Source organism: Camelus bactrianus, chromosome 34 (assembly GCF_048773025.1).
Source record: "Camelus bactrianus isolate YW-2024 breed Bactrian camel chromosome 34, ASM4877302v1, whole genome shotgun sequence".
Lineage (NCBI taxonomy): Eukaryota > Metazoa > Chordata > Mammalia > Artiodactyla > Camelidae > Camelus > Camelus bactrianus.
Window position 1 is genome coordinate 4,947,213 of NC_133572.1, and position 23,013 is coordinate 4,970,225.

The window sequence follows — 23,013 nt, forward strand, 5'->3', positions numbered from 1 at the left end:
GAGAAATGGTAAAGGCTGGCCACAGACAAAGGCCCAGAGGAAAAGAGCCTGGCCCACAGTCACTCTGGGTGTCTCAGATGCCTGCTGTCAGTCCACGGGGCCAATGACAATGCTTCAGGTGCCAGGAGCCCCAGAAGCACCCACTGAACTCCTCAGGGCCCTGGAGCCAGGGGCTGTGTGGCGGTTGCCACCACTGCGGTCACATGCCCACCGTCTGCCTCCCACCTCTTTCCCTGAAGCCCAGGCCAGCTTGTGGTATCACGGATGCAATCTTTCTCTCGCCACCCAACAAAAAAGCACAGTGATGCCTTTTCTTGGCACCCCAAGAGAAGCATGGTGGCACTCTGGCCTCTGGCCAGGTTCTGCTCAACTTTTTCCCTTGACTTTGCCATTTTCACTTTGACATCTTCCCTGAGAGGCAGGGGGTGGGGATCCTAGTCCTAGATGGTGACGCTGGGGGTTGGCCCAGGCCCAGGGCGTGGAGGAGCCTCACTACCAGGTTTCCTGTCTCTCGGTTTAAGCCTGTCTCTCGGTTTAAGCACGTCTCTGCAGAAGTAACAGGTGCCCTCCCCAGTGGGCTCCTGCTCCCAGCCCTCGCATCAACACACCTGTGCGAGAAGCAGAGGGGAAGAGAGACACAGGCCCAGAGGTAAGAGGGACAGATTGCTCCGTTCCTTCCAGAGGATCAGGGAGGGGGAGGGGACCGTGGCAGCAGATGTGCTGCAGTGTGCTAGATTCCTGGGTCTCTGCCCACAGCTCTGACCACCTTCTCTTGCATTTTGTGAGCAGTGATTTCCCCACTGGAAGCTTCCAGAGGCTGGGAACTAGGCCACACTTCTCCCCTCGTCCCCACTGTGCACAGCTCAGTGCCCAGAGCGGAACGGGCTCCCCAGAGGCTTGGCAGAAGGTTGACTTGGACTCCGAGGGACGGGTGCTCAGGAGCCCCGGGCTGAGAAAGGCCATGAATCATGGGGAGTGGAGATGAAGACAGAGAGGGGGAAGAAGAGAAAGAAAAGAGGGAAGAAGGAGTGGGGAAGACATAAAAAGAATAAACAAATATTAAGGAGGGAGGAGTCCTAAACAAAAGACAGGAAAAGAGAAAACAAAGTAAAAGCAAGAAAAAGGGTGGAGTCTGTTCTAGAGACAATTCTCCCCTAAATCAATCTTCCCAATGACACGGTCAAAAACACCAGAACTCGTACTTGCAGCGTCTCAAAAGCCAAATGTTGGATGTCGCCGCCTTTCACTTGCTCCTTATGCGTGTTTTTATGTTTTTTGTCTACTTTTGCGGATTTTTAGGACTTGTGAACAACAGGTCTAAAGACACTTCCACTTCAGTTAGCTTTAAAATGATGAATGAAATGGGAAAGCTAACATTCCCAGAAAGGGTTGAAACAGCTTTTACGGATGACCCGCTGTGAAAGTGATAGATAGCCATATTTTTAGGTCATACGTCATTAGAAAAATGGGTTCTGAGGAATTGGCTTTAAGTGTCTCAGCTGCTCTGGAAGGGGAACCTAGTGGCGTTAGAAAAGGATTTGCAGGCCCTCCCTGGGCTTGGTGGGTTTGGGGGTTGAACGCAGGAGGGGAGATGCCCTGCAAATGGGATGCCCTGACCGACGCCAGCCTCTCTGCCCTCAGTCTTGTCCCCTGTCCTGAGACCTCCCTGGCCTCAGCCCTGTTCCCTGGGCGTCCTCTGCCTCCTCTTCATAAGTGGATCCTGGGCCAGGGCCTCATCGTACAGTCAAGGCCCTCAAAATAGGAGAGGCCGCGTCCTCACTAATTCGAAGATTTCGCTCTGGGTGGGAAAGCTCTTCCTGAAAGCCCTGCTCTTGCGGGGCAAACTTTCTGGGGTGCGAGGCTGAGACTAGAGCCTGATGGGGGAGTCTCCACACCTCACTTCTGACAATGTCTTGCTCTGTGTGGAGTCTGGGCTCGTACAAAATGGCCGCCCTCTTCACCTCAGATGACAGGCTTCCTAGGGGACCAGGTCAGAGGGAACTCGAGATGCCTCCATCCTTCAGTGTGGGGCCACTTGGGTAGAGGAGGTCCACCCGAGATACCAGCTGGCTCTGGGCAGACGCCCCGCAGCGCCTGGGCCCTGATCCTGGCCCTAGTGGTGAGGTGGCAACCAAGGAGCTGGGTAGACCAAGGGCCTGGCACGTTTTAGGCACTTGGTACATGTTTGTTGAATGAATATCTTTGATGAAGGTGGGTGTGGAGAGGGGCAGGCGGGGGCCTGGATTCGTCAGCTCTGAGGTTGAGGTCTGTTCTACATCTTTCGGGGGATCGTGGAAGAGGGAGGGCTCCGGTCCCCCAGTGTGGGTGGCTGAGGCAAAGGAGAGGATGGTGGAGGTTGCAGCCACTGAACCACAAGGGTCCCTTCCAGGGACCACGTCTCGAGGAAGTTCATGTGAGGCGGGTGAGCAGCAGAGGGGGCGCGTGCGGTGGGGGAGCATCCCGCCGCTGGGCTGGAGGGGCTGATGGGGGGCCGTGGGGAGAAGATAAAAGCGCCTGCGGGACCACAGACTGTCACTGTGGTGGGCTGTGCCCTCTTCCTCACCTCCCCCCACCGCCTGCCGCTCAGCCCAGCTGGGCGGGGGGCAGCTCATGCCCTCCGAGGGTGTGCAGTGCTGGGTCAATGCTCTGGTCTTTCCTCACCCCACGGCTCCGCTCCTGCGTGTGTCTCGCCTCTTAGAACGTGCTCATCTCTCTCCCTCTGCCCCGACCTTGTTTTGCACCGTCCTGGGCTTGGTGTGTGCCTGTACATCGCGTGAAGTGTCTCTGCTGCTTTAATGAGCTGCTCTGGGTCTCTCCGGGCCTTCCTCTTTCCCTCCCACACTCTCGTCGCCCTCCCTTGGGGCTTCTGTGTGTTCCTCTGAATCTAGCCTTTTCCTTTTGTCCACCCTGCAACCATCTCCCTGGCATCCGCCCCTGGGCTCCAGGCTGTGCCCTGCAGGCTCCCTTTGCGTGGAAGCTCATAGAAGCCTCCATCTCTGCCAGAGGCCTTGGATGCCGGTTTCCAGGCCAGAAGGGACTAGAGCTCAGTGGCAGCCGGAGAGGGGAGGGAAGCAAGAGGAGAAGAGGCAAGGGGCACCTCCAGGGAGACCAGGAGTGCCGGGATTGCTTCCTGAGGCTCAGCGGAAGAGAGACACAGACGCAGGGAGGGGAAAGTGGAGGCATCCACTTGGGGAGGCACAGAAACAGGAGTGCACAGATGTAAGCAGAGCAACAGGGAGATGGAGGGAGGGAGGAGAGGGGACCCAGGGCCTCGGGGACCAGAGGGCCTCCCAGCCACTCTCGGGGGACTGTGGTGTACAGGATGCTACTGTACTGGGGCAGAGCACCTCTGGGGAGGCTGAGGATGTGGGAATCAAAGGCCAGCTCTCTGGGGCGGCAGCGGAAGCCCCAGGCACTAAAGCAAACAGCAGCTGGAAACCCATAGCCTCTTCCTCCCAGCCTAGCGCTGGCGTGGGTTGGGGCAGGGCAGGGAGCTGGTAGCAGGGGCGGGTGACCCAGCATCACAGAGTGGGGAAGAAAAGGTGGCCACCACTTGGGGAGGGACAAGAATGACCCCTAGCCTTGCTCGGCCATTGGAGCTGACTTGGGACCCCAGGGAAGAGCTATCCCACCTGGAGAGTCCTCCAGCCTCTGCTCACCGAGGCCGCGGTGAATGTAGGATGGGGGCACAGAGGGAAGCATTCCCAGTGTGAGAGTGCCCTGCCCGCCCCTAAGTGCCTCCGTGGCCCGCGCTGACTTGTAAACAACTTCACCTGTGATGAAACCTCCTTCCTGCCCTCTTCTCCTCCTAATTCACTGGTTTAAAAAAATTCTGTCAAGCCCCTACCCTGCGTTAGGCCCTGAGTCATTCCTCTTTCATGCAGAGCGAGTGACCAGAGGGGGCTTTTTTTTTTTAATTTCCCTCAAACATCATTAGAAGGACCAAGCCCCCAGCACCCATCAGAGTCCTGAAGGGGCAGGGCCGACACGGTGACTCTGTTGTTGTTGTATGTTGTTGTTGTTGTTGTTTAGGGGGGAGATAATTAGGTTTATTATTTTTATTGATTTAAATGGAGGTACTGGGGATTGAACCCAGGACCTGGTGCATTCTTAAGCATGCACTCTACCACTTGAGCTATACCCTCCCCCAACACAGTGATTCTGGAACCCAGCAAGGGTTTGAGCTTCAGGTAGGGAGCCACCTGACATGAGTTGTAGTCCACGGTGGAGGCGGGGAGCAGCGGCAGGGGTGGGGGTGTATACAGCCAATGCCAGAAAATATGCCCAGAGCTGGAAGAGGATAAGGAAGAATTCCCTAACCTCTCTCACCGACCCGGCCCTCCCATCTCTTCTGGGTGTTTCTCAGTGGCTGACCCCAACCAGGCGCTGGAGGGTGAGGGGGCCTGGGCAATGCAGTGTGTAGGGGTCAGCCTCCTCCTTGCGGGCAGCCGGACAGAGAGGACGGAGAATGCCTGCGGGTGGGGTTAGGGGAGGTGGTGAGCACGGACTGGGATGACTTGGCTTCGTGCAGGCCGGTGTTCATTGGGTCCCAACACATAACTGACCCATTTTAGTAACAGAATTAATATATCTGAGTACAGAAAAAAGTCGTCAGTGTGTTTCCCTCTTCCGTTCAATTCAATTTGGTTTAAGTTAACCAAACACATCCTGAGACCCTTCTCTGTGCTCCAGCTGGTGCCACAGCTGGCACTGATGGCTGGACCATCATCTCCAAGAGCTGGTGAAGGAGAGGTGGGAACCCAAATCACTGCAACGTAAGGTAGCGGGTGGGCGCGCCCAAGACGGTGTCCACTGCTGGAGGCTGTGGGAGGCCACAGTGCGATCACTGCTAAGGAGGTCTCCCGGAGAGAGAAAGACCAGGCTTGGGGGTGCAGAAAAGAAGTCTGAATGCACAGGCTCTGGGCCAGGTCTGTGCCGACACTGCCTCCAAGGCCGGTGCCTCTCTGAGGTCTGCGAACAGTCTGGGCCTGGAGGTCAAAGACACTTGAGCCTGCCTCTGTTTGTCTGGTGGCCTTCCTTTAGTCTCTCCTCCCTCCGTGTCATCTGGTCCTGTTATCAGGTCAAGTTTCGTAAAGCTCTACAAAGACCACGTCACATCTCTGCTCAAAACACCAGCAGTGTTTGGGGAGGGTAGAGCTCTGTGGTAGAGCGTGTGCTGAGTATGCAGGAGGTCCTGGGTTCAATCCCTAGTACCTCCTTTAAATAAATAAACCTAATTACTCCCCCCCACAAGCCCCCCCCCCCACCAAAACCCAGCAGAGGCTCAGTCTCCCTCAGAGCCAAGCCCAAACTCTCCTCTCTTGCTCTGTCAAGATTCAAGGTCAGTCTCCACGTGCCTCCCCCGACCCCTGTCATCCCCAACAACTTCCCTCCCCAGCCCTGCCACTTTGCATCTCACAGTGGGGCGCCCCTAGCTTTCCTTTCCAGCTGGCTCATTGAGCCTGCATCTGACACCCAGAGGTTTTGAAAACGCAGATGGTTGGACCCACCCCATTCCTGATTCAGCAGGTCTGGGGTGGGCCCGAGGATTTGCCTTTCTCACAAGTTCTCCAGTGACGTCTGCTGCTGACCTGGGACCACACGCTGAGAGTCACAGCTCCAGCCTAACGCTGCCCATTCCTCCAGATCCAATCAGAGTGGCCCCCTCCCCCACAGCCTCATCCACCTTCCAAGATTTGGGGGCCAAGCTCTGCAACAGCGTCTTTCTGCTCTTCCCACTCAGAGTCCTTATAGGGTCGGTCTGACAGTGAGCAGGGCATCACTCCCGCCTCTTTCTCTGTTTCCCCTCACACCAAATCAGGCCCCACGTCCTGGGGATTTTTACCTCAGTGCTGTCCCTCAAGTCAGCCTCTTTGAGTCCCATCCCCATCGTGTCACCCAGATTCTCGCAATCCTGCCCCCTGTGCTTGGCCTCCTCCAGCTCATCATTCACTCAGCAGCGAGAGAATCCACCTTGCAAATCTACTCCTGTCCTTCTCTCCGTAAAATCTTCTACTGGCTCCCTAGTGCTCAGGGTCAAGGCTCAGCCTCCCAGCATGGCATTCAAGGGCCTTCATGACCTGGCTTGGCTCCCTGGTCCCAGTCCCCACTCATTTTCCACTTTGTCCGAGAATCTTTTTCTGATTCCACCAGGCAAAGAATGCACCCTTGGCCGGGGCACCGCAGGTTTGGGGAGTACTGGTGGGTGTCTGTTTAGAGGGCTGCACATCTAGGCCCCAGCCTGGCTGTCTGGGTCTCTTCGGGGCCACAGGCCCAGTGAATGCCTGTTAATTGATGATTTGTGTCTCCCCTAGGCCCTGCCCTGTCTGCTGGGGAAGGTGCAGGTCCCTGCCTGCCTCAGCAAGGCCACAATGGACCTGGGAACCTCTCTTAGGCACCTGTTCCTGGTGCTACAACTGGGTGAGTGCTCAGACTTGGGGCCTGAGTGCCAGGTGGCCTGGGAGGAGGGGCTGAGTGGAAAATGCAAAGTGGGGGTGGGGTGGAGGCAGGACAGCCACACCTGGAGGCCTGACCCTGTCTTTTTCCACCTAGCGATGCTCCCAGCCAGCACTCAGGGGAGAACAGTGGTGCTGGGTAAGGCAGGAGACCTAGTGGAACTGCCCTGCCAAGCTCCTGAGAAGAACTCGCTCTTCAGCTGGAAAAAGTCTCAGATCACGATTCTGGGGACAAGGGGCATGGGCCCCTTCTCGCTCAGAGGTAAGTTGGCTCTGCTCCCTGCTCCCCGCTCAGGGAGGACAGCACTGGAAAGTGAACACCCCTGGTGTCAGAGCCCAGCACCTCGTAGTCTCTGGGATCCCGGAGGGTTCTGACTGGCAGAGACTCAGGGCCCTCTCCAAGTCCAGAGTTTCCCTCTGCCAACTGCTGGTGGACCGGGAAATGGTATTTGGTGGTCTATTATAATTTCAATATCTTAATATTCATGGACTTGTTTCAATGGATATTAGGAAAGTAATTATCATAGAAACTTCATGATTTCATGATTAGTGTTGCTACAGGCCCCTGGTAATACTCTTTTGACTTCCATTAAAAGCTACGGAATGATTTTTTCCCTAGCTTTTTTAAAGTGAAAAGCATTAAGATCTCAATACATCTTAGGAACATGCTTTGCAATAAAGGAGATTATGTTTTCACGTAAGATTTACCCTCATGCTTGCCTTTAAATACCTCTTCTTTCTTCTGTGTGTGGCCTCTAAAATTCAACACATTTTTGAATAGGAGCGTCATATGAGTCAAAAGTAGAAAAATGCCAGGGGGGCAGAGTATAGCTCAGGTAAGAGCACATGCTTAGCATTCACAAGGTCCTAGGTTCAACCCGCAGTACCCCCTCTAAAAATAAAGAAAGAAATAAACCCGATTACCTCCCCCTGACAGAAAAAAAAAAAAAAGCCAATTAAAAAAAAAGTCACCAGCATGAAATGTATTTTTGTAAATATAGATTTTATTTTATAAGCTTATTAGATATATCATTGTTTGCATTTCACCACTTATTTTTAATTAATTAATTAATTATTTAATAGAGGTACTAGGAATTGAACCCAGGACCTTGTGTATGCTAAGCATGCACTCTACCACTGAGCTATACCCTCCCACCCCCATTGCTTATTTTTAATATTATATTTTTTAATTATGAAAGAGTCAAACATATATAAAAGTAGATTATATAATGAACCCCTCCATGTATCCCACTCAGCTTGAACAGTGATCAATTTGTGGACAATTTAGTTTCACATCTATCTCTGACCCTCCAACCACCATATTATTGTATAGCAGATACCAAACTTGTCTCATTTAATCTGTAAATATTTCAGAATGTGTCTCTAAAATGTAGTGACTCTTTAAAAAAATGTATCCACAGTATCATTATCACCTCTTAAAAGTTAAAAATAATTTCTTAATGACAATAAACATCCAGTGTTCAAATTTTCCCAATGGCCTCATAATACTATTTTTAAATTTAGTCTATTGGAATCAAAATCCAGATAAAAATTCATGCATGGTATTTGCTTGATATGCCCCTTAAATTTTCTTGAATTTATACATTTATTCTCCTTTTTTCCCCCCTTCTTGCAACGGATTGTTGAGGAAACCAGGCAATTGTTCTATTAAGCTTTGTATGTTGTCAGTAGGAGCTGCTGTACTCCTGTGGTGTCATTTAGCATTTCCTCTGTCCCTTGAATCTGCTATAGATTGGTGGTTAGATCTAGAGGCTTGTTCAAGTTCATATTCAATTTTTGACAAGGTGGTGTTTTGTGCTACCAGTTTCATTACATCAGGAGCCATGTAATATCAATCACTCTTTTAGTGCTATTAAGATTAATCAGTGGTTCAAGTTGAGTTAAGTGATAATTATAGTAACATTATTTTTGTTTGTTTTTCGGTGAGGAGGTAATTAGATTTATTTATTTATTTTTGGAGGAGGTACTGGGGATTGAATCTAAGACTTCCTGCATGCTAAGTGTGCAACATACCACTTGAGCTACATACCCTCCTCACAAAAACATTATTTTTAGTTTTATTTTTCAACAGTTGCTGCTGTTCCTATCAAGTGATACTGGCTTTCAGCTTATTACAGCGATATAAAATTTCCTTTTAAAATAAGTTAATTTTTTAAAAAGTGAATCCACTTATAGATGTTATGTAAATAGGACAGGTACATTTGGTCAAAATCATGTATGAGGGGAGGGAATAATTGACGTGTGGGAAATACAGCTCCAGTCTAAGACTCTGATTTTACTAGTGAGGAAGCTGGGGCCCAGGGAGAGGAAGTTTTTGCCCTGAGCTTTTGTGCCCAGTTAGAGGCAGAGGTGTGGCTAGATCTTAGCTGTGGCTTTGGTCTTCCGACTTCCAGCCTAGGCTCTCCTGTGGAGTCATCTTCAGTGCAGTGGAAGCTGAACTGGCCACGGTGCATGGGAAGCCATCTCTGATGAAAATGCATCTCCCCTTCCTGCCTCCATTGGGGGGATAAAATCTCCTCCTTTTCTGGCAGGAGGTTCTTGCTGGGCTCCTGGAGTCATGATTCAGATGCCCATGCTCACCCTTCAGGTCTGGACATGAAGAAAAAGGGGGAGATTGGGCTGGATCTTTATTGAATCAAAGCCACTTCCTAAAATTAACAAAACCCCCAATTCCTGATCTCTTTCTGATAAAAACACAAAGCAGAAACCAGCATATTAACCAGGCTGACTGCCCTTTACCTGCCTGCGTCTTCCCCTCCTTCAGACAGCTGCTTCAAGAGGCCCCTGATCAAACTAATTTGCGTCCGCCCCTGGGGTGGGCTCAGGGTGCCCATTACATAATGTATACCCTTGGGCAGAGCTCAGGACAATAATCTCTCAAAGCTTTTTTTTTTTTTTGTCCTAGAATTTTATTCTGCTAAATTGCTTGAAATAAGTGGACTTTCAGCTGGGATTTTATTTTATTTTTTATTAACTTAAAAGTTAAATTAATTTGCAAAAGTAATACAGGTCCATGGTAAAAATTTTAAACGGTGCTAACGACATACAGTGACAATAAATCTCCCTCCTACTCCTCAAGTTTGTTCTTATAAGGACACTAATCCCTTCACCGTCATGCCTCATCTAAATGTAATTACCTCCCAAAGGCTCCCTCTCCAAATATAATTGCATTGACTGTTAGGGCTTCAACATATGAGTTTGGAGGGGGACACAGTTCAGTCCATAGTAACATACTTTTCCCTATTCCTCTCACTAAACACAGCTGAAAACCCTGCACATTGCATGCAGAACTCACTTAAGAAGATTCTGAAAGGTGTTAAGGAGAGGGAAGTCTGGTAGGGACCTCAGGGCCTGAGGAATAGCACAGTGGTGAGTTTTCTTTTTGTCTCAAATGCCCCAGTCTTGGGGCTGAAGAAGCTGGCAACCTGGAAGCTCCAGTGGGCACATGGGCACAGACAAAAATAACTTTCAAAAAAGCCTGCTCTCTTTAGCCAAAGGACTGGGAAAAGGAGCAACCCAGTGAGAAAAACTTCAAGACAATCACAAGTCTACTCCAGCCAAACAGGGAGGAGAAACTGTGGCCCCTCCTCCTCCCATGGGAGCAAAGACTGAATAGTAGCCTAAACTTCCACCCTCCTGAGGCTGTAATGAGGCACCCAACGCCCCCACTGAGATGGGATCAGAGGACGCAAGGTTGAGAGCAGGGCCATTCATCCTCACCAGCCAGTGACAAGGCTCCTCAACCCCTGCAATGTCAGTGGAGACCACAGGAGGGAACTGGCCTGCCGCCCCCATCATGCAGTCAGGAGGCAGCCCTCCTTGCTGGGGTGGTGTCAGAGGGTCTAGCGAAGAGTTAGGACTTTCACCATCACCCAGTGATAACCAGGCCACCTCCACCTCAGGGTCCATGGAGACCATGTGGGGAGCTGGAACTTCCACCTCTGAGTTATAAGGAGCATCCCCTTCTAGCACAATGGAGGATGAGAGGGGAACCCAGATTTATTCCTCTTCCCTTGTCAGAGTGGTGTCCAAGAAAGCCAGTTAAAATAGAAGGTTTAAATAAGATCCAGAATCTCATAACACTCAAATGTTCAGATTCCCACTGAAAATCACCTGTGATATTAAGAACCAGAAACATCTCAAACTGGATGAAAAAAAGAATCAACAGATGCCGCACTGAGATGAAAAAGAGGTTAGAATTATCTGACAAAGATTTCAAAGCAGCCATGATTTAAAAAAAAAAAATCCTTCAGCAAGCAATTATAAACATGCTTGAAACAAATGAAAAACAGAAAGACTCAGCAAAAAATAAATAGAGGATATAATTGAAAAAATGGAAATTTTAGAACTGAAAAATATTTATGTAGAAAATCTTAAGGAACCTACTTTTAAAAATTTCTTAGAACTAATAAGTGAGTTCAGTAAGGTTACAGAATATAAGATAAACATACAAAAATCTAATGTAATTCTATCTACTAGCAATGAACATGTATACACAGAAATTTAAAATACAATGCCATTTACAATTGCTCAAAAATACTTAAGTAAATATTATAAATATGCACAAGATTTGTGTTCTTAAAACTACACAGTGTTGATGAAAGAAATCAGAGATCTAAATAAATGGAGAGACATGCTATGTTCATAAATTGGAAGACTCAACACAGTCAAATACCAGTTCTTCCCAATTGATATACTGGTTGAACACAATTCCTATCAAAATTCTATCAAGATAAACAAACAAAACAATTCCAGCAAGATTTTTTTGAAGATACAGATAAGGTTTTTCTAAAATTTATATTGAAAGCAAAACGAACTCAAAGAGCTAAAACAATTTTGAAAAAGAAGAATAAAGTAGGAGAAATCAGTCTATCTGCTTTCAAGACTTATTATACAGATAGAGTAATCAAGACTGTCATATTGGCAGAGGGAAAGACACATAGATCAGTGGAGCAAAATAGAAAACCCAGAAATAGATCCTCAGAAATATGCCTAACTGATTCTTTTTTACAAGGGTGCAAAAGCAATTTAATGGGGGAAAGACAGCATTTTCAATAAATGGTACTGGAGTAATTGGACATCCATAGGTAAAAAACAAAATCAACAACAACAAACCTTTGACCTAAGTCTCAAACCTTACTTTATTTTACTTTTTATTTTTGGTGCTGGGAAGTAATTAGGTTTATTTAATTTTGGAGGAGGTACTGGAGATTGAACCCAGGACCTTATATATGCTAAGCATGTGCTCTACCACTTGAGCTATACCCTCCCCGGAACTTATTTTAAAATTAACTTGAAATGGACTATAAACTTAAATGTAAAGTGTAAAATTACAACACAGAGGAGAAAATCTTCAGGATCTAGACTAAGCAAAGAGTTCTTAGACTTGACACCAAAACCATGATCCATAAAAGAGAAAATGGACAAGTTGGTCTTGATCAAAATTGAAAACTTTGCTCTGTAAGAGACTTTATTAAGAAGAGGAAAAGACAATTTATAAAATGTGAGAAAATATATTCATACTACATATCCTATAAAGGACTAGTATCCAGAGTATGTAAACAACTCTCAAAACTCAATACCCCAAAACCAAACAATCCAATTAGGAAATAGACAGAAGACGTGAACAGACATTTCACCAAAGAGGACATAGAGATGGCAAATAAGCACATGAAAATGTGTTCAACATCATTAGTTGTCAGGGAAATGCAAATTAAAACCACAACAAGGTATCGCCACACACATATCAGGATGGCCAAAATAAAAAACAGGGACAACATCAAATGCTGGTGAGGATGCAGAGAACCTGGTTCACTCTTACATTGTTGGCGGGAGTGTGAAATGGTACAGCTGGTATGGAAAACGGTTTTGGCAATTTCTTTAAAAAACTAAACATGCAACAACCGAGCAATTGCATTCCTAGACCTTTATCCCAGGGAAGTAAAGATGTACGATCACACAGAAATCTGTATACAACTGTTGATAGCAGCTTCATTCATAATAGCCAACAACTGGAACAACCCAGATGCCCTTTAATGGGCGAATGGTTATATCCATACCATGCACTATTTTTCAGCAGTAAAAGGAACGAACTATAGATTCAGACAACAACCTGGATGAATCTCCAGAGAATTATGCTGTGTGGGAAAAAAAAAAAAGCTAATCCCCAAAAGTAATATACAGTGTAATTCCATTTATATAACATTCTTAAAATGACAAATTACAGAAATGGAGAACAGATTAGTGATTGATTACCAGGGGTCAAGGAAGGAGGAGTCTGTGAAGGAGGAAGGGGGTTTGGCTAGAAAAGAGCAACATCCTTATGGTGCTGGAAATGTTCTGTGTTTTGATTTGTATCAATGACAATATCCTGGCCGTGATATTGAGCTATATAGGGTTTTTTTTTTTTTTCTAATTTTCTGGGGGAGAGGTAATTAGGTTTATTTATTTATTTATTTTTAATAGAGATACTGGGGATTGAACCCAGGACCTCGTGCGTGGTAGGCACACAGTCTATCACTGAGCTCTACCCTCCCCCTGCTATATAGTTTTGTAAGCTATTACCTTTGGGGTGACCTGGGTCAAGGATGCTCGAGATCTCTCTGCATTATTTCTTACAATTGCATGGGAATCTACAGTTATCTCAAGATAAAAAGTTTAATTTAAAAAATCACTAGGGTGAAAAGACGAGCTTTCATAATTTCAGAACACAACAAACAAAAAGAAGGAAGAAGTTCCGCATTTGTACGTTTAGAAGGATGACAAGCACATTTTGTCAAGTGGAAAGCAAGCTATGCATGTGATACAGTCCCATGTTAATTTAAAAATTCAGTGCCTGTGAGTATATGTCTTCATGGACAAAGAAAAAAACATGGAGGAATCCACATCAAATTGTTCCCAGTAGTGTCAGGAGGGTGGGCCAAGGGAGCAGGGTAGTGTTGAGTCTGTATGATTTTTGTAGTTCAAATAACTAACCTAAAAAGTAATGATTATCTAACACAACTTTATGTATTTTTCAAATTATTTATTAAAAAATTTTTTTTGAACAGGGGCTTTTATCGATTTAGGTTTTTTGTTGGGGGATAGGTAACGAGGTTAATTTATTCATTTATTTTTAGAGGAGGTACTGGGAATTAAACCCAGGACCTTGTGCATGCTAAGCATGCGCTCCACCACTTGAACTATACCCTCCCACCCTTAACACAACTTTGAAAATGTATACTCATGAATGTTTTCCCTTTCATGAAAAATTATTTCTAAATATCATTTTTAGTGCTAACCTAATAGTCCATCAAGTCAATATACTGTGATATATAGCCATCGTCCTTTTGTGTAATGTTGTCCTCTGTTAACAACACTAATTATTTTTGTACCTCCATTTGGGCTTGCATTTTAAAACTATTGTTTTAAGGATAAAGTTCTAGAAATGGAATTAAGGATATGCACTTTTAAGAATAGTTGGTGTATATGGCAAGATCTCTTCCAGGAAGTTTCCACCCACTTACAGTAAATCTAGATAATAGCGTCCCCATGTGCCTCTCCCCCCAGCATCCTTTGGCACTGAGCAGTATTACCTAAAACTTTTTTTTTTTTTGCTAATTTGATGGTTGAAAAATATATCACAGTTGTTTTAATTTGCATTTCTATGATCTCCTGTGAGACTGGAACAATGTCCTCCTTTCTAAAAATTCTTACCTCTTTTGTGTCAATGTTTTTGTTCTGTTCCTGTGATATGATTTTCCTCCAGAACAGCCCCTCTTCCCAACTTCCTGATCTTCCTGACTCCTCCAATTTCTGAACCCCAGAGTCAGGTATTTTTCTCTACTTCAGTCCCTGGTTTCCCATCAGTCACTGACTATGGCCACTCCTTCCCATGGAATTGTTCCTCTGTTTCATCTCCTCTGTTCTCGTGGAAATACCGCCATCACGAGCCAAGGCCACATAGCCCTCACCTGGATTACAGTGGAAGCTTCCTGACCATTCCCTCTGCTAGTCTCTGCTACCTTGATTCCCTTACACCTACTACAGCCCTGGCTTCCAAAGTGATGCTTTGCACCTGTCACTCCTTCGCCCATTAGATTAAGCCTGGAAGCCTCTGCCAGACTGTCACCCCCTCAGCATCTCTTCCTGCAGCTCCGCTGCCGGAAACCTCCACACCCGGATGTTTTCCTCCCTGCCTTGAGGTGGTTGCCAGTACTACTTTCCTGGAGCTTTTCCTCCTTCCTAGATGTCCTTGCTGCTCCCCTTGCCTCTAGTCTGCTGCCTGTACTCCTTTTAGGGCTTAGTTCAATACTGGTCTCTCCCACGAAATGATCCCAGACTCACCCATACTCTTAGACCTTTCACAGAGTACCGTCACTTTTACAAAGTGTGGAACGGTCTGCACAAGGGGATCATGATGAGCCCAGAAGACGTTTTAAAAGGGAAGCAAGGAGGAAAAGTTATTTTAGGGAAAGGGTGATATGTCTCATTTTGAACCAACTGAGTTTGGAGTGATGGCAGGACATTCAGAAGAAGTTGTCTCTTGGGCCACTGGAATGTGGGCCCAGAGTGAAGGAGAGAGGCTGGGGCGGGGATTCACCTGCGGAGCTGACAGAGGATGCTGTGGAATTTAGAATGTCTACAGAGATGGGGAAGAGGATCCAGAACAGAGTCCAAGGTGGCATCTAACGGAGATAGCAGAACAGGAGTGCCAGATGAAGACAAGGGAAGGGTGCTCAGATATGCAGGAGAGAACCCAAGGAGGCAAGAAGAAGGCAGAACCAGAGGAGGCTCTCCCTCAAGAAGCATGGTAGATTGTGAAAGGACTGTAGTAGGACTTCAGAAAAACTGGGGAGCTAGCCAGTGCGTAGACCCAGGGGAGAGAGCAGGTAGGGTAGGGACTCCTGTAGGACAGATGGAAGGGGAGGTGGGCGAGGGCTGGAGGGAAAGCTGGGGTTGGGTGTGAGCCCAGGGCTGCGGGTTATCTGGAAAGGTCTCCTGGAGAGGATGAGCCTAAGCAGTGGGAAGGGGCTGGGAGGTCTGGAGGAGGGGAGAAGGGAAGATGAAGGCTGATAACTCCTCTCCGCATCAAGGCCAAAATAGGGAGAGCACCAATGACCTCTCGGGGGGGTAGAGGCGGTGCCCAGGGGGTTGAGGTGGGGGGCTTTCTCTCAGCCGCCTTCACCCCATCCCTCCAAACATGCATTCCAAGGAAAAGGCCATGTGTTGGCTACGTGAACTCAGCTTCTAAAGCCCTCCTCTCCAGGAATCCTGGAGCTGCTGCTGTACCCAGAAAATTTCAGCTAAAGAGAAGAGCTTCTTCTTGGTGATGGTTGTTAGTTTTAAGGAGGACACTGGAGGAGGCCACATGTCCGTGCCTGAGGAACTTTCTGGAGACAGTACTATACAGTGTACCCAACAGGCCTGAATTTTGATCCTGGTTCCACCACTTACTGGAGTCAAAATCCAAAAAGTAGAAAAGGGCAAGTGAAAAGCCCCTCCCACAGCCATCTCAGGATGTTCATTTCCTCTCTTCAGGGACTGCCAAGGTGACCATCGTCTTACGTTCACCTCTAGAAATACTTGTTTATAGACATGGCAGGATGGATAGGTAGATAGATGACAAATAACCTTCTTCCTCCTTTTAAAACAATGGTAGATATTGCTTTATTCAGTTAGTGATGTTTCTTGGATATTATTCCATCTCAGTATATAAAGACCCTCCTCTACTGATCGCATCGCTCTGAATGGCTGACCTCTGATCTATTTAACCTCTCCCTTCGTGGTGGACATTTAGTTCTGTATGTGCCTCTATAATTCTGGTAGACATTCCAAATTACCTTCCAAAGAAATTGTACTGGTTTATGCTTCTTTCGATAATACGTAAGCAAGAGTTTGGGCGACGACTTAATTCTCTGAGCCTCAGTTTCCTTATCTGCAAGATAAACAAAACAGCACATGTTGCTTTTTAAAAAATTATTATTATTTAAAAAAAATTTTTGTTGACGTACAGTTGACTTGCAATGTCATATTCGTTTCCTGTGCACAGCATGGTGATTCGATTGTTTGAGATGATACATATAAAGTATTTGGCACGTAGGAGTTGGTGCTCCCTAAATGAGGATATTATTTTATTTGGGATTAGTGAGATATTGTCCTGGCCAGGTAAATGAATGTGCTGGGACCTCCTCGCCAGTCTGGGGTTCTCAGATTAGGACGAGGGGCAGATTCTGCCAGAAATTAGCAACTCAGATCAGAAGAGTCGTGGGCACTGCCCTGGCCAGTGGTGCTGGGTCTCCAGGGTACCGCAACCTCCTCCATATGGTGTCCTCTCCCAGGTGCCTCCAAGCTGAGTGCTCGCGTAGAATCAAAAAAAAACCTGTGGGACCAAGGATCCTTTCCTCTGATCATCAAGGATCTTGAAGTAACAGACTCTGGGACTTACATCTGTGAAGTGGGGGGCAAGACGACAGAGGTGGAGTTGCTGGTGTTCAGACGTGAGTGGGGCAGGCCTGGGACAAGGACACCTCCAGCCAGTCTCTCTTCTACCTTGACTCCCAGCCCTATACCCAAACCAGGGCCTGAGCCGGTGGCACCTTAACGTCCAGAGACTGATCAGACAGGCTACCATGTCTCCTCAAATGCTTCTCAGGCCTTGGGTCGGCAGAGGGAGACAAAGAGACCTGGGGTGAGGGATGGAGTGGGGAGGAAGGCAGGAGACAGAGAAAGAGGTAAGAGAGACAGGGAAGAGGGGAGTGGAGGGAGAGGGAAACCCTGCCTTGGATGGGGGCGGGCAGAAGGGACAGAAGGGAGATGCTGGGACGGAGTAATGGAGAGACACTTTGGGTTTCCTGGCTTCTTCTCTTCTCCTGGGGGTAGCGTGTGTGTGACACAGGCTGCCTGCTCCCTCCACAGTGACTGCCAGCTCCGACACCCGCGTGCTGCTGGGGCAGAGCCTGACCCTGACCTTGGAGAGTCCCTCCGGTAGTAACCCTTCAGTGCAATGGAAGGGTCCGGGGAACAGAAGCAGGAAGGAGGGCAAGAGCCTGTCACTGCCCCGGCTGGGGTTGCAGGACAGCGGCACCTGGACGTGCACCGTCTCCCAGGACCAGCAGACACTGGTGTTCACCAGGAACATCCTGGTGCTGGGTGAGAGGCGCTCCCCTTCCCTGCAGGCTCCCCCCTGCCTTGGTGGCTGACAGACCCTCCCTCGGCTCTCACTGCTCTGGCTCTCACTGCTCTGTTCCTGGGTCGGGGGTAGGGGACAGAGGGAGGCCAGTGCCAGGGCCCCCTAGAGCGGAAGTCTGTCCTGAGGGGTATGCTGGGTCCTCTCTTCCTCATGGAGCTGATTTACACTCACCTTTCAGGGTAGTGGACCCTGAGGAAGGAAGGGACAGAGGCGGTAAGGATGTCAGGGGCTCCGAGATCCCCAGAGGAGTCCCCAGAGGACGAAAGTCAAGCGCATCTATCTTCTTTGTTGCCTCAGCTCCCTGCCCCCCAACCAAGTTGGCAATCCACTAACTCAGGGACACTAATGGCAGCAAGCCAGCTCTGATGAAATTTGATGTCGCATCTTCAGAATCCTGAGCTAGGTGCTGTGAGGGAAACCCAGGGCCCAGAAGGCAGGCTCTGCCCAGATCCTGTCCTCTGGGTGCTTCCGTGACACATAGTACGGTAGTGCAGTGGGGAAGTGCGTGGACTCTGGTTAAAATCCTGGCTCTGACTTAACCATGTGGCCTGGGGCGAGTTGCTGAACCCCTCTGGGCTTTGGTTTCCGCACCTGGAAAGCAGGGATGGTGGAGCCTACTTTGTCATGTTATGGGGAGAAGTAAACTATGGAAGGCACGTGGTCAGCCCGATTCAAGTATCTGCTCTTATCTTGTGAGGCTGATAAATTATGTATCCAAGTGGCGCAGGCCCAGTGCCCTCTGTGCTCCAGGATCCAGAAGACAGAGAGGCCCCTTTGGCTGGGCTGTTCCAGGAGGGCTTCTAGGAGGAGGAGGCACTGCCACGGGACCCCCTGGGATGGGGAGATGAGAGAGGAGATAGAGAGGCAGAGGGGCATTTAAGGGCCTGAATGGTAGCCTCGGTGTTTGGACTCACCCGGTCCCCTTCCATCTCTGGGCTGCCCCCACTGCGTGCCTGCCCTGCCCTGTATGGACCCAGGTTCTCTCCCCTCCCCGCTCCAGCCTTCCAGAAGGTCTCTAGCACAGTCTATGCGAAAGAGAGGGAGCAGGCGGTGTTTTCCTTCCCACTCACCTTTGAAGACGAAAGCCTGAGCGGGGAGCTGACGTGGTGGCCGGCGAAGAGGGCTTCCTCCTCCGAGTCCTGGATCACATTCTCCTTGAAGAACATGAAGGTGTCTGTGGAAACGGTTCGCAAGGACCTCAAGCTCCAGATGAGGGAGAAGCTCCCGCTCCACCTCACTCTGCCCCAGGCTTTGCCGCAGTGCGCAGGTTCTGGAAAACTGACCCTGGTTCTCACCCAGGGGAACAGGAAGTTGCATCAGGAAGTGAACCTCGTGGTGATGAGAGGTGAGGAGCAAGGCTGAGATGGGAGGGCGGGACAGGCCCCGACAGGGACGCCTAAGCCCTGCCTGCCTGATGGAGCTGAGCAAGGGCCCTCTGGTTTGGGGGCTGGTTTTGAACTGAGGCTGGAATCCTCTGTCCTTCCCTGACATCCAAGAGCCAGCCTAGAGTGGGCGCCACTGGAATTCCCAAGGGCAAGTGCTGAGAACCAGGTTCTAGTTCCGTGTCTATCCAGCCCTCTCTGACCCCAACTCAGCCCCTCCCCTCTGTGGGTTTTCTTTCTCCTAAAGAGGATAACGAAATCTGCTCTTTGTATGACACTGCTGATGCTAAGGTCAGGAGCTACACGGAGGCCTGCACATCCTTATCTCCTTCGTCATCATAATAACCTCTCAGATAATAACGGCTAAGACTGGATGCTTAGTACATGCCAGGCCCCACTCAAGAGCTTTATATATATTTGTCCTTTTAAATTATCGTCTGGGGCTCAGGTTGGTAAGTAACTTGCTCAGGGACACACAGATAGTAAGCAATGGGGCTGGGATTCAAATCCAACACTGCTGAACCTCAAAAGCCGCATCCCCTCTCTTAAAACTGCATGAAAATGTGCTCTGAGAGGCTGAAAGAGGGGTGCTGGCGTAAAGCATCATTTTGATTGTTCTGCGGAATCCCCTTAGAGCACGGAGGTGCCGGGAACCCAGAGGCCCAGGCTCCCAGCCTCAGGCTCTTGTCTCTCTGCAGTGAATAAGTCCCAGAACAATTTGACCTGTGAGGTGCTGGGACCCAAGTCCCCCGAGCTGACACTGAGCTTGAAGCTGGAGAACCAGAGCGCGAAGGTTACAAATCAGCAGAAGCTGGTGACAGTGCTGGACCCTGAGGCAGGGATGTGGCATTGTCGACTGAGTGACAAGGACAAAGTCCTGCTGGAATCCAAGGTCGAGGGTGAGTGAGGGTCCAGGTTCCATGTCCGAACCCTGAGCTCCTGCCTCCAGGGCTGCAGGACCCTCCCAGGGCTGGGACCACCCAGCCACCCAGTTCCTCTGAGATGAGTGGGTTATAGGCAGGTGCCTGGACACAGGAGTCCAGGTGAGGGGAGGTGGGGTGTGGTCCTGGGCTCTTGCAGTCCTGTAAGTTCCCACCTCCCTAAGCTCTACAACCCAGGAACGGGGCCCACCTGGCCAAGAGCCCTCCTCCCTCGCTCCTCTTCAAACCCAGACACACACAGATCCCCGCCCCCCCCCCCCACATACACAGACACGCATGCGCATAGCACACCGCCTGGACTGCAGCTTCTGGCTCCCTAGAGTGCCCTGTAGTCCCAAACCTTGAAACCGCTTCCCCAGCCTTTCCCTTCAAGCTCTGGTGGAGGGCCCTGAGCATCCTGCCCATTCTTCCAGCCCAAGGGTCAGACTCAAGTGCAGCTGGGCAGCAAAGCCTTCCTCGGGCCCTCCACAGTGCCCTGTGCCCTGCCGGAGGGCAGCGAGCTCACACACCTCTCTCTCTTGCAGTTTTGCCTCCCGTGCTCACCCAGGCCTGGCCAAAGCTCCTGGCCTTCGTGCTGGGTGGCATCACAGGCCTCCTGCTTCTCACGGGGTTCTGCGTCCTCTGTGTTAAGTGCTGGCACCGCAGGGTGAGTGAGCCTCCTCAGACCCCCCTCGCATCCCACGGCGAGCTCGAGCCCTGGAGGCCTGTCCAGCAGCAAGGGTACCCTGGATCTGTGACCTGCTTCTGCTCCGGCTCCCGCTGCCCACCGCCGAGCTCCCCCACTGCAGGCTGGGCCCTGTCCCAGGTCCCATGCGGAGGGAAAGACAGGAAGGAGCAGAGGGAATTCTGGGACAGATGGCCACAGTCACTGCCTCTCCCCTCCCAACCCGCCCCACTCCGCCCTCCAAGGGGCAGCTCCCTTTCGGAGGCCTGGGACCCTCATGACCCCTCTCCTTCTCCCTGGACAGCGCCAAGCAGAGCGGATGTCTCAGATCAAGAGACTCCTCAGTGAGAAGAAGACCTGCCAGTGTCGCCAGTAAGGAACTGGGGGGCAGAGAGGAAAGGGAGGGGCAAGGTGGGGGGAGGGGAGGAGATGGGGGCTACAGGGAGGTGAAGAGAGCTGAGAAGGGGGCAGGGGTGGCCCAGGAGGTAGGAAACAGGTAGAGGTGGGGGACAGAGGTGAGGGCCAGCAGGCCTGGATATGTCTGGATATGGTACCCTGGCTGTGGCACTGGAGGCCATCCCTGCACTGGAAGAGAAAGTTGGGGTCTGGGAGCCATGGAGGCCCCAGGCAACAAGGAGCTGGGGAGGAACAGATTTGTTCCTCTTTTTCTTTGCCCCTCCAGCCGGCTCCAGAAGACCTATAATCTCACTTGAGGCCCCGGCCAGGAGGAGGTCCCACCTGCAGCATCCCCAGCTGTCTTCCCCTGCCTTCCTGGGCCTGCAGACCAGATGAATGTAATCCACTGAGTGCCTCTGGCCACCCCCTGCCCTCCTCATCCATTGTGGGCCTTGGTTCTCCTCTTCCAGAGGCTTGCTGGCACCCTCTCTTCCCCATCTCCTTTTCACTCAAACTCTGGCCCTTCATTGATTTCTTCTCGACTCTCTCCCTCACTGCTCACCTGGATCCCAGAGGAGCATGTAGGACCAGCCCTGCCTGGCCTGGAGGGGGAGGCTGGGTGTCTGAAGCACGAAGCACAGGCCTGTCATTGTACGGGAGGAGACCCTGGGACCAGAGGGGGCAAGGACTAGCCCCAGATCACACAACCGGTCAAGGAGAGTTCAGGATCCAAAGGCTTCTGACTGCCAGCCTGCTCTGCTCCATTCTACCTGTCTCCCCCTGCGTTGGCAGAAACAGATTCACATCCTGACCTGACACAGACAGGCGCCCAGGCACGCTTGTGCACACACACAATTCTGTATCACCCAAGCAGCACGGCTCGGTTTATAAACCAGTTTCACATCCTTTGTCTATTTGAACCTCATGAACATCCTACAAGGCTGGTGGTGACAGGATTGAGATTAGCATCTCCAGCTGATAGACTGGAAATGGAACTCAGAGAGTCAGATGATGGCCCTGGTTCACACAGCCAGTAAGTGGATTAGCCAGGACTCCAGCCCTCTAGTTCCACTGCTGTCTCTTGAACACGGGGACAAATACCACATAGATCTCTGCAGCTGGCTAGTCACAGATGCCCAGCATGTACTTGGATTCACAGGAGCCCTCCAGCACAGGGAGGTTGCCTCAGAGAGTTCAGGAACCTGCGGGAGGGCCTCCCTGCCTCACCTGCTGGCAGCCTCCCTGTTCCCAGGGCACAAAACCGGCAGTTCTCCTAATTAGGACACAGGCTGCGAGCACAGGGCCTGTGGGGGAGAGTGTCCAGCGACCCACTACTCACCTTGTGGAGAACCTTCTGGAAGGTGAGCTTTGCCAGAGAGAAGGAGTGGGGAGCTGGCCAAAGACTGAACCCTCTGAGGGGACCTCCTGTGAAGGCTGACAGCCCTGGGCCTTGGTCCCCCTGCCCTGCACCCTCCTTCATCCCTCTCCCAAACCACTCAGGACACAAGAAAATTGGGGTTCCAAGTTTTCTTCTTCCTCCTCTCCTTGATCCATTTCTCTCAGGACCCCCAGCCTCTTCTGTCTCTCTCTCCCTTCCCTTCCTCACTGCCTCCTGCAGTCCCTACCTCCTTTTCCTTTTCCCTTCTTTTCCAGCTTGCCTCTTCCAGGAAGAACACCCAGTTGCCGCCAGGGCTCCCCATGGCTTGCTCTGTATTCCTGCCCACTCCCCACCCCTGCCTTCCTGTGCTGAGAGAAAAATACAACATACTTATAGTAAAGAAGATGCTGTTCTGTGTGTGTGTGTGTGTGTGTGTGTGTGTGTGTGTGTGTGTGTGTGTGTGAAAGAGAGAAAGGGAGAGAGAGAGAGACAGACTCTTCTCTGGGGACCTGGAAGCTTCTGATCTTTGGGATCAGATCCAGAGGGGGAGAGGTTGCCAGTCTTGTTCAGGAAGGAGATGGAATTTCCCTAGAGAGGGAAAAATCC

The 23,013-nt window shown here is 50.0% G+C and overlaps 1 protein-coding gene and 1 long non-coding RNA gene across 2 annotated transcripts; one reads left to right on the forward strand and one right to left on the reverse strand.

Annotated features, from left to right (window-relative positions):
• Positions 1–482: 482 nt before the first annotated feature.
• Positions 483–22,810, forward strand: CD4 (CD4 molecule). Its single transcript, XM_010957703.3, has 10 exons — positions 483–649; positions 6,315–6,420; positions 6,553–6,717; positions 16,796–16,954; positions 17,373–17,606; positions 18,647–18,991; positions 19,727–19,927; positions 20,494–20,615; positions 20,938–21,005; positions 21,316–22,810. Exons 2-10 carry the CDS (start codon positions 6,372–6,374, stop codon positions 21,344–21,346), a joined length of 1,374 nt encoding a protein of 457 aa, XP_010956005.1. The 5' UTR covers positions 483–649; positions 6,315–6,371; the 3' UTR covers positions 21,347–22,810.
• On the reverse strand, positions 6,746–18,855 carry LOC123617589 (uncharacterized). Its single transcript, XR_006725761.2, has 3 exons — positions 18,717–18,855; positions 16,298–16,392; positions 6,746–9,065 (listed from the first exon to the last, which is right to left on the reverse strand). It is a non-coding gene; the product is annotated as an uncharacterized LOC123617589 (long non-coding RNA).
• Positions 22,811–23,013: the final 203 nt, after the last annotated feature.

What these genes read in the sequence shown, in the direction of transcription:
- CD4 (XM_010957703.3), top strand. Translation starts at nt 6,372, where the DNA reads ATGGACCTGGGAACCTCTCTTAGGCACCTGTTCCTGGTGCTACAACTG. An exon ending in GGGCCCCTTCTCGCTCAGAG is followed by an intron (nt 6,718 to 16,795) that starts GTAAGTTGGCTC and finishes GTCCTCTCCCAG; the next exon opens with GTGCCTCCAAGCTGAGTGCT. An exon ending in GGAGTTGCTGGTGTTCAGAC is followed by an intron (nt 16,955 to 17,372) that starts GTGAGTGGGGCA and finishes CTCCCTCCACAG; the next exon opens with TGACTGCCAGCTCCGACACC.